At 44.4% G+C, this 10939-nt stretch overlaps 1 protein-coding gene across 1 annotated transcript in view; it reads left to right on the top strand.

The window, feature by feature from the left end:
• Positions 1-222: 222 nt before the first annotated feature.
• LOC103802695 (dedicator of cytokinesis protein 5-like) overlaps positions 223-10939 on the top strand; it is a gene marked incomplete at both ends in the record, with an annotated part of 22496 nt that continues 11779 nt past the window's right edge. The window contains 14 exon segments of the mRNA XM_009075213.1: positions 223-251; positions 253-389; positions 1197-1269; positions 2585-2727; positions 3336-3461; positions 3993-4117; positions 4776-4874; positions 4994-5066; positions 5871-5974; positions 6319-6511; positions 7255-7352; positions 8371-8460; positions 8833-8933; positions 10268-10402. Coding sequence (XP_009073461.1) covers positions 223-251; positions 253-389; positions 1197-1269; positions 2585-2727; positions 3336-3461; positions 3993-4117; positions 4776-4874; positions 4994-5066; positions 5871-5974; positions 6319-6511; positions 7255-7352; positions 8371-8460; positions 8833-8933; positions 10268-10402 — 1526 coding nt within the window.

Genomic DNA, 10939 nt, shown 5'->3' with positions numbered 1-10939 from the left:
CAGCACCCTCACAGGGAGGAATTCCTTCCCAGTATCCCATCTCACCCTGCCCTCTGGCAGTGTGAACATTCCTCCTTGTCCTGTCCCTCCAGACTCTTGGAAATAGTCTCTCTCCATCTTTCTTTTAGGCTCCTTCAGGTCCTGCAAAGCCACAATTTAGACATGTATCTGTATACACCAAAAATCTTCCTCTCTCTGTCTTCTTCTCTTGCATTCCCAAAGCAGATTGATATAACTTTCCATTTTAAATCATTTTCAGGACTTAAGCAGTTCTGACCTGATCAGACCAAAGATCAGCTTGGTGTGTCAGATTGTGAGGGTGGGACACATGGAGCTGAAGGATGGGAAGAAGCACACCTGTGGACTCCGGAGGCCCTTCGGGGTTGCAGGTAGGACAGATTCAATCCCTGCGGAGAACGGCACTGCCCAGGGACTGAGCCAGTGGGCTGGGAACTGGGAAATCTGTGCTGGAGGTGTCAGCAAAGCCTGTTGACCTCCCAGTGTCAGCATCTGTGCTTCCAAATGGAGGTGGTGGTGCTGAGTTATGTGTAGCACCCTCAGCCCTTTAATGAGGGTTGTGTATGCAGATGAAATCCTGTCACTGCTCACTTTTGTCACCTCCTAAAAAGGTAACACACTGCCATCAGTGCAGCAGATTTATCAGGTCCTTATCAAAGAGGGATCTGCTCCTCAGGGTTGATGGGATAAAGCTGGAGGTTTTCAAGGAGGATTGGTGGATGAGACGTGCAATTGCCGTTTGATTCCTGTGATCTCCTGTGAAGAGATTTGCTTGAAATTTGTGGTGGAAAACAAGTTCCAAATAAGCAGCATTTGAATATGATTTCTTTGCCTTGAAATATTGGGTCCCACATGGTTTTTGTCAGAGAATATTCCCATTCCCTACCGTGGGCTGAGACATCAATGGGAAGAAGCTTTTTAAACAGCTAAGAGCAGGGTGGTGCTCTCTGTAGCTGTCACAGAATCCCAGAATGGTTTGGACTGAAAGGATCTTAAAGCTCACCCAGTTCCCTCCCCTGCCATGGGCAGGTACACCTTCCTCTAGCCCAGGTTGCTCCAAGCCCTGTCCAACCTGGCCTTGTCATGAGTGGCCATTGTTGGTTCCATTCTGACAGGGAAAAGCTCTCTCTGTGTTCTTTAGCCACTGGACAGAACGTGATGAACTTGTGTCGTTGCAGTGATGGACATCACTGATATCATCCATGGCAAGGTGGACGATGAGGAGAAGCAACATTTCATCCCATTTCAGCAGTAAGTACTGCACTCAGAGTTCATCACATCTCTGGCTGATTAAAGCAGTTGTCCTTTGGAGAGGGACAAAGTTGTCTGGGAGCCTGGCAGGGTACCAAGGGCTCCACAAATAGATTAGTCAGCTCTTTGAAGGGAAAGATTTCTGTCAGTCTCTGAAGCCTTTGTTCCCCTTGGTTTATGTGTGTCTATGAGAGGCTCAGTTGCTTAGGGACTTTTGGCAATGCAGCTGAGATTTCTAGCTAACAGTGAGGTAAGAAAGAGGAGCACAGTGCAAAGTAATGTTGTGGGGTCTGAGGGTTGTGACCTTCAAAACGCTTCGGGGGTTTAGGAGCAGCATTTTGAGAAACACCTGAGCACAGAGACATCTCCTCCTTGCCACTGCTGTGTGCCACCCTGCTCTCTGCCTCTTCCCCTTCCAGATGAGCTTGTAAAGGTGAGTCAGAGAACAACAGGGAAGGGATTTCTCTCTCTTTCTGGGAAAGAAATTCAAGCCCCAATGTGTTCTGCATTTCTGCATTGCCAATTAGACTTGTGTTCTGCCTACTCCGGTGTCTCACTTCTTTGCAGTCATTAACATGAAGCTTGTTTGAGTAGACTGAGTCATGTTGTTACAGTCCTAAATATAGCAATGCCTTTGCTGCAGCCGTGTGTTATTGTAAGATATTTTTAGGGGAGATTGTGTCAGATTTTGTTTTCATTTCCCCACCCTTTCAAGGTCTCCTTTTCCTTTGCAGAAGAATGTTAGGCTGCTACTTCTGGAGTGGTTTTTTTGGTTATTATTTCTTTAGCGGCGTTTGTTTTGGATTGGTTGGTTGGGTTGGGTTTTTTCCCCATTTTTCTTCTGCTGTAATGAGCGTGAGTTTAGATCCACAGCTGGACACCTCTACAAGGATGGGGAACTTGTGGAGACATCATTTTTTATACCTTTATTGATGCTGTGTGTACAGGAGTGAAGCCAAGCTCAAAATCCAAAGCTGAATAGACCTGTTTGTGACTAGGGAGAGGTTCATCACTTAGGTGATTTCACAGCAGTCATTAATTATATTAACTTACCACTAATTAATCTATGTGACCTCGTAGGGACAGCTCTGAGCTACACCTGGAAACAGTGCTCAGGCCAGCAAGTCAGTGCTGTGCTAACCCTGGTGTATTTCCAAGTTTCGAGTTTCAATGTATTTCCATTGGGTTTGTGCAGATGAAGAAGCAAAATTTCCATGGAATCCTTTGATAAAGCCACATTTCTTTGGCAAACATCCGTGGGAGCACATGGCTGCTGGTAGTCTGTCTGCTTCCTGATCTGCACTGTTGTTCTCAGGATAGCCATGGAGACCTACATCAGGCAGCGACAGCTGATCATGTCCCCTCTGATAACGTCCCACGTGATCGGTGAGAACGAGCCCCTCACAGCTGTGTTCAACAAGGTCATCGCCGCAAAGGAAGTCAATCATAAAGGACAAGGTACAGCACTTTACCAAGAGCTGGTGGAAGAACCTGGGCTGGGGAAGGGCTTGCTGAGGGAAATAAATGGCTTGTGAAGGTCCAGAGATCAAGGCTTGGTGGAGGTTGCTCCAAACACGTGGTCTTTGTCATGGTTGTCACCTCGGCACACAAAGAGCTAAACACCAGATGAAAACAGGAGCTACTCTCTCTTGCATGATAAGAGCTTCTCTAGCTGATGACTTGCTTGCTAATAATGCAATAATTTGAAGATAAAACTCTTTATATGACCATAGAAGACTTTGAAGTAAACATAGTGGACGTGTTCTAAAGGGCTTTGGGGTTAAACTCATTAATCAGGATTCTTCTGTTCTTCCTTGTGTGTTTTGCCTTTCCTCAGCTACCCTAGAGATGCATCTCAGAAATTTGCATTTTCAGATAATCTTCTTGCCCATTAAAATCTTCCTCAGCATTAGGGAGATGGAGAGCTGGGCAAGAGAGAACCAGTTTGGGGTGTTTAAGGCACAGTTGCATGGAGATCACATGAAGACACAGTTGTTTGTAAGCACAGGCTTTATTTTCATGGGTTTGTACTTTCCAATAAACAAGCGTTATCTTCCTTTCCTTAGGTCTTTGGGTCTCCCTGAAACTTCTCCCTGGGGATCTAGCTCAGGTTCAAAAGGATTTTTCCCACCTTGTAGACAGATCAACTGCTGTGGCTCGCAAAATGGGATTCCCTGAGATCATCCTGCCTGGTAGGTCACATGTGCCTCTACACTTCCAAGAAGGGAAGGAAGCAGTTGAAATCCAAGAATTTCTGCTTTAAAAAGATTTATTTTAAAGCTATCTGAAAACTTTTAATCTTTCTTCAAATTTCCATATGATTTAGGGGTTTAGTCAAAGAAGTGAAAACATGAGTTTAATTTCTTCCTGAAAAATTAAGAGTTTATGGACTTTTAGGAAGAAAAGTCCTTTTAGTCAAAGAGATTTTTGTCACATGTAGGTTTAACCCTGCTGTATCTAATCCATTCAAAGTGGATTTAGCCCTGTAGAGCTCATTATATGTAAAAATCCATAAGTACAGAGGTTTGTAAAAAGGAAAATAGTTCATTTAAAAAGATTTTTGTATAATTTGAGGTGGAGATTAAATGGTGTATTATTGGGTGTGGTTAATTAGCTAAAGACTAAGAAGTTGATAAGGATAATGAGGTACCCAAGGACGTTAAATGTTAACCTGTAAAAGTGTCTGGAGGAGGAACACACTCCTTAAATGTTCTGAACTTCAGGTGATGTTCGAAACGACATCTACGTCACCCTGATACAAGGGGAGTTTGACAAAGGGAAGAAGAAGACTCCCAAGAATGTAGAAGTCACCATGTCTGTACATGACGAGGATGGAAATCTCCAAGAGGTATGATCACAGAATCATAGAACCATCAAGGTTAGAGGAGACCTCTAAGATCATCAAGTCCAACCATTAACCTGTCACTGCTGTAACCCCTAAACCAGATCTCCAGTGCCACATCCTGACACCTCTTAAACACCTCCAGGGATGGTGACTGCACCACCTCCCTGGGCAATACTCCAGTGCCTGAACACCCTAACAGGGAAAACACTTCTCCTAATATCTCCTCTGACTCTGCCCTGTCTCAGCTCAAGGCCATTCACTCTAGTCCTCTCCCTGCAGCCATGGCAGGAGAGACATCCCCCACCTCTCTCCAAGCCCTGTCAGGGAACCAAGCTCTCTACAAGGAACCTATAGAGAGCCGTGAGATCACCCCTGAGCCTCTTCTCAAGGCTAACCAGCCCTGGCTCCCTCAGCCCTTGCCCATATGCTCCAGCCCTTTGCTGCCCTCATTGCCCTTGGCTGGACTCGCTCCAGTGCATCAATGACCTTTGGGCAATGAGGGGCCCAAAACTGACCTCTGACAGTTGTGTGCTCTGAAAATTTATGACCCAAAGTACTTCTTGGAAAGAAACCAAATAAATAAATAAATATAAAAATAAAAATTCTAGGCCTTACCTTTCCTTTTCCCCTCTCCCCTTGTTTTTTGGTTTTTTTTTCAAAGAAAGCCATCCATCCTGGTGCTGGTTATGAAGGTGTCTCTGAATACAAGTCTGTGGTTTATTACCAAGTCAAACAACCTTGTTGGTATGAGACTGTAAAGGTAGGAGTGAGCATTTCCTGTCCTGCTTCCTCTGTGGAGAAAGCAGAGCTAATTTAAAAGCAGAAGGTGCATCCTGTAAAGTGACTGGAGCTGCATTTTGGTTGTATTCCCATGTGCAGGTGGCCATAGCAATAGAAGAAGTTAGTCGTTGCCATTTGAGGTTCACCTTCCGTCATCGCTCCTCGCAGGAATGTGAGTATCAACAGATCTGTGCTCTTTCCCCTCTCATTGAGATTTTCTGAGCATTCACCAAAGGTGTAACTCTTCCATTTCTACTCATTTCCAGTATTGTGGATTTTTTGCAAGTAACTCGTATTTCTTACAGCCTGAGTTTAGTGCTGGTTTTGTTCTAAAACTGACACTAAGGAGGAGCATGTTAGCTCCCTTGAAAGACAACTGTCAGTGCTTGTTATTGCTTTGGCTTCTCACTGGATGGTGCAGTTTGTAATTTACTTCAAGGCCTTCACAAAACTCAGTGCAAGACCTGGTGGGTTTCTAATAGTCCTCCTATAGGAGGATTTCTAATTAGGTTAATGAAAGGCTAGTGAGAAAGTTAGGGCCAGAAGTTCCATCAAAGGACTTCAGAGCCTTGAAACAAGATCAATAATGTAAGATTAAAGCCTTGAAAGGCTCTCAGACAAATTCTCTGAATGCATCTGGGAGCTGCAGTGGCACTTCCACATCCATTCGTCATGACAGGCAAAATCCCAACCAAAGTATCTGTACAGTTCGATGTCACAGAATCATTGAAGCTTTAAGATTTGAAAAACCTCTAAGATCGTGGAGCCCAACCAGTAATCTGTCCATCTAGCAGCACAATTAGCCACTAAAACTGTGTGGTGAGAGATGCTTCAGAGAGGATGTTTGTGTAATTGCAGTTACTTGCTAAGTACCTTGAGATTCTGTTCAGTAGAGAAGCTCCTGACACAGAGCACTGTGGACTGTGTGGGCATAAATGAGACAACTCCTAATAAAGATTTCTCTTTCTGTTTGCAGCCAGGGACAGATCTGAGAGACCCTTTGGCATGGGCTTTGTGAAGCTGATGAATGTAGATGGAACAACACTGCAAGATGGCAAACACAATTTGATTGTGTATAAGGTGACTTGGGCATTTGCAGTCTTGTCTTTTGTTTAACTAAGCAAAACACTCTCTTGGCTGACTTCTCCTAGCACTGGAAAGCTATGAAGTGTTTGTGTGGGAAACCTAAACTCTGTGGCTTGGATCACTCTGAAAATGGCTTAGTTCACTATCAACATGGGCAACTTATTGCCTAAAGTTAGAGGCCCAAACAGACAGGGTGAGGAAGCATTTATAGTCACGAAAAAGTGTTTCCAACCCATTCTGGCTGTCACTGTTGAAGTTATCTGCAGCTGAGAAGTGCAAGAGGTGAGCTGAGCGTGCTCAGTGTGAGATAACCTTCTCTCTGCTGTGTTAACCAACAGGGTGATAACAAGAAAATGGAAGATGCCAAATGCTATTTGACTCTTCCTTGTACCAAAATGGAGATGGAGGAGAAGGAAGTTCCTTCAGGGAAGAATCTGCACCATGTAGCCAACTTCACCCCCACTAAAGACAGCACTAAAGACAGCTTCCAGATTGCCACTGTCATCTGCTCCACCAAGCTGACGCAGAATGGTAGGTTTTTGAATGTATTTTGAAGGGAGGAAGGCACTTGATGCAAGTGTTTTGGCATGTATGTGTGGCCACAGTGCTTTAGGTTTCACTTACATGTGTCAATGGCAGCTCTGTCCCAGCACTGTTGGCATCATGTTGCCAGTACAAGCTGCAAAGATGTTTGTGCCACCACTAGAGACCACATGACACGAATATTGTATCCAGACTGTGGATGTTAAACGGGTTCATTGGCGTGTGTAGAAGTGGCACCTGTCACGTTTTCTCACAATTATAACTGTTGAAAGTAAATTATCTTCTCTCCTGTGTCTGTTAAGAGTACAGCAGTTAGAACTGAACTCTGTTGTGTGTGAGCTCTGCCTTACATACTGCCAAAAGGCTCGGAACAAAGAGTGATGTATATATGGGAGTGAATACACATGCTGAGAAATGGTAGGAGCTTTCCAGTAGCTCTGGAAGGCTCTTGGGATAAGTCATGCACTCTCATAAAATTCCTGGCTTTCCGTAGCTCCTCTTGAGTGCAAAATTGCCTCCAAGTGCCTTGTGTTATCAGGTAGCACCAAGGCTTCCATTTATAGCCAAACTCGACTTACCTGCCAAGACAAAAGAACCACCTCAAGGTAATACTTATCAGGGTGATTTTTCCTTGTACACCGATTCCAAAAATAGCCTCTAGACTTACTCTGCAGCCGTTAAGTCAGCAGTGGTGGTGTAATTGCTCATTGCTGCTGTTCTGTCCTTGCCAGTTGACCTGCTGGGTCTTTTGAACTGGCGCTCCAACTCGCAGAACATCGCTCACAACCTCAGGAAGCTCATGGAGGTGGAAGGAGGAGAAATTGTAAAGGTATTCATAGAGATTTGAGTCTTTGTTACACAAACTCGCATGTATGTGCCTGATGTTGACCTGGAAGGATTGTAAGCATGTTGTACCCAAAAGCTGTCTAGGTAGGCTGGGAGAGCAGTTCTAGGAGAATGAATAGAATCATGGAATGGGTTGGGTTGGTAGGACCTTAAAGCTCATCCAGTTCCACTTCCTGCCATGGGCAGGGACCCCTTCCACTAGTCCAGGTTGCTCCAAGCCCTGTCCAGCCTGGCCTGGGACACTCCCAGGGATGGAGCAGCCACACCCTGTGCCAATGGCTCAGCACCCTCATTAGTGGAATCCACCAGAACTACAGAAATTAAATGTCACCAGGCTCAGGGAGATAGTGGTGGCTTTGTTTTCCCCTGGATCCTTATGAAATAAAAGATACACTCAAAGCCCAATTTAACTTTCAGTGGTGGCTCAGGACCTCTTTGCGAATGAGTCCACTCACTGTGGATCTAGGAGCAGAGTGCATGGAAGGCCCAGAGAGCTTAGAGTACTGTGGGAATTGGGTCTGAAATGAGAGGAATTCCCACAGAAAACAGTCTGTTGAAGGATTTAGGAGGATTTCTCCTCCTAAGAGTCGTTCTAAGTGTGAATCTGTTGGGATTTTGCAAGGTCATGGTTTTACTTAACTGCTGGACAACTGAAGTCCTTGCTGTGTCATTGCAAACCAGTCAGTGTCCAATGTCACACCTTAGTACAGGATGTAGTTAGAGTATTCAGTAGGTCTCTTGCAAGACAAAAAGGCAATAGAACAGCAAAATTGGGCTGTTCAGAGCTGGTAGGATCTTTATTGCTCTAGTGATGATCATAAAAAGCATGTGCATGAACACAGGACCAAGTTCCCTTTTCAGATGTCCTTTCATGAGCAGCTTTGGCAGTTCAGCTGGGCTAGGCTGGAAGGGGGAAAATAATCCAAATGCTGCTCTTGTGCAGCATTCCATGAGTAGTTGTCTTTCCCCACCCTTTCACTCTGACTTTGTTTTCCCTCTAGTTCTTGCCAGACACCCTTGATGCACTTTTCAACATCATGATGGAGATGTCAGAAAATGAAGCCTATGACTTCCTTGTGTTTGATGCTCTGGTGAGTGACTCTTCTGTGGATTGAGAGTGGTTTTCAGCCCCATTTTCAGTCTGTTCCTGGTGATTCCTTCAGCTGAGCAATTGGTATTTTGCTCTGAGAAGTCAGTTCTATTTGAACACTTCTTAAGGCATTCTCAGGCCTAGGATTGAGATACACATTGAGCTTTTCAGTAACAGTGAAAACAGTCATTAATGTTGCAGGCACCACATTGTTTAGTCACTATTAGAATATGAAAAACACTCTGCAGCATTAATGCAGTTAGTAAAACAAACAAAAGCTACCACCCAGCAAAATACATGACATGGAATTAGAGGCTGAGTTCTGTTCCAGTTAGAGACTCTGAACATCTGTTTCCTTTTAAATTTTTGGCAGGTATTTATTATTTCTCTGATTGGAGACATCAAGTTCCAACATTTCAATGCTGTCCTTGAGACTTATATTTACAAGCACTTCAGTGCAACCCTGGCATATGTGTGAGTATTGCTGAGCACAAACCATGGTCTGTCAACCACCACTGATAGTTTTGGTGAGCTATGGTAATGTGATGATGAAGGCAGCAGAGACCAGAGAGTTCCATTGCATTCTTTCCTGCTTTCAGGAGAGAAAGAAACCCTGAAATTACTATTTCTACCCCATGAAAAGATTCTCTTGTAAGGTTGTTTTTTTCTGTGAGGGAAAGACACGTCTGTCATGGGTCTCTTGACTCTTCAGCTCCTTGATCTAACAGCCCTCAACCCCAAAGCCCATCACCCTCAGCTAAAAAGTCAACACTGAGGCCAATAGGGAGGGCAAAACTAGAACCCAAACTTGGTTTCCCCTCTAAAAATCTCTTCTTGTTCTTATTGAGCCACATGAATTCCTGGTCCTGAGTACTCAGCACCATTTTCTGACTGTCACCCTAAACGTAAATGATATGAGGAAACACAGTTCCACCAAGCTCTGAAGTCCTCATCTCCTGGATTGCATTCTCCTTCCCTGCCACGCAATCACTGCTTCCCTATGATTTCCTTTCCTTCTTCCCTGTAACCTATGGAAGAATTCTCCTTATTTCTCCTCAGTATAAATGACTTGTTTGATTAATGACCACATGTACCTTAGCTGTGTTGTACCCTTGCTTTCCTTTCCAGCTTAGCCTGACGTGATATCTGCATGATGCCAAGTGAACTGTAATATTGCATATCATCCTTCTTGTGTTGCCCGTGCCAGAAGTTGGGAAAGGAGGGAATTGGATGCTGGCAGTGTGCCCAATACAGCAGCAAGTGCAAAGTTGTTGTGTACCTGGCAGTCTCACGCACCATGTTGAGTGCTGAGAGTTCATTAATGAAGAGGATTTTGCCTGAATATTTGCTGTTGTAGCACGCTCAGAGGATTCTGATCCTTTGATGTGGCAGAGACTGGATAAAAAATACTCATAATGTGTTTATGCCACTTGTGTGCAGTTCAGAATTGCTTCAGAAGTTTGTGCTCCACGTGAGAGTGCTGAAAATGGGAGAAGGTGTCAGTCACTTTCAGCGGGGATGGGTTCTCCATTTTCCTGAACCTTTGATTTCAGAGAGAAAACAAAGCAGATCAAGAAGATGCAATTTGTGGACAGATTTGTAGGCTTCTCTGAGAATTCATGGCCTGGTTATGAAAATCTGGCAGCCCTGAAGCCAAAGATTTGAAAAGGAAATGGGCTGTGAGGAGGAACCTGTGTCGATTATCTGTGTATTAGGCTGTACTTCCTCCCTGGGATGAGGAAGTTGGACTTACCCAGGAACTGAACTGGGTCTCTAGTAGTTCTCCTTTTCTCCTTTTATTTCTGAAGGAAACTCACCAAAGTACTGAACTGTTACGTGGGAAATGCTGAGGACTCCAGCAAGACAGAAGTGCTCTTTGCTGCCCTGAAAGCCCTGAAGTACCTGTTCAGGTTCATCGTGCAGTCACGGATGTTGTACGTGAGGTGAGACCAAGTCCATCACCATCCTTGGGGCTCCTTTAGGAAGTCAGGGCGGTTACTTCCACTCAACACCACTGCAGGAGATATTCTTCACCATGTCCTCTAATTCTTAAGAGGATCTTTCTGCTCTTTGTCTGCAGCTTGAACAAATAAGTTGAGGAAAAAGTGGAAGATCACATTTGAAGAGGAGGATCCTTTTGGTCACCTCTTGTGTGGAATAAGCAGCACATGGTAGAGCTGAAAAGGAGCCCAGTGTTTGTTTAAATAGGGGAAAATATGGAATGACTTCCTCATTTTAAGAAAGTTTAAGCAACAAAGACATACAGTTAATTGTTAGGGGAGGTGAGGATGACACCTTCTCCAGTTGGGCTGTGGTCAGTGACAGTGGGTTTACTGTAGCCTCAAAACATGTTTTCAGGGATTTACAATGAGTGTTTGGAATCTTTTTCTTAGGTTCATTTTAGCTTTTTGTGGTTTAATACCCAAGGAGCACCTTGATTGTTGGAACCCAAGCAGATTTTGCTGTCATGGCAGTTTAAA

This window comes from Acanthisitta chloris, unplaced genomic scaffold (genome assembly GCF_000695815.1).
Source record: "Acanthisitta chloris isolate BGI_N310 unplaced genomic scaffold, ASM69581v1 scaffold4625, whole genome shotgun sequence".
Classification (NCBI taxonomy): Eukaryota; Metazoa; Chordata; class Aves; order Passeriformes; family Acanthisittidae; genus Acanthisitta; species Acanthisitta chloris.
Note: the sequence above shows the minus strand (reverse complement) of the source record. Positions and strands in the feature narration are given on the sequence as shown.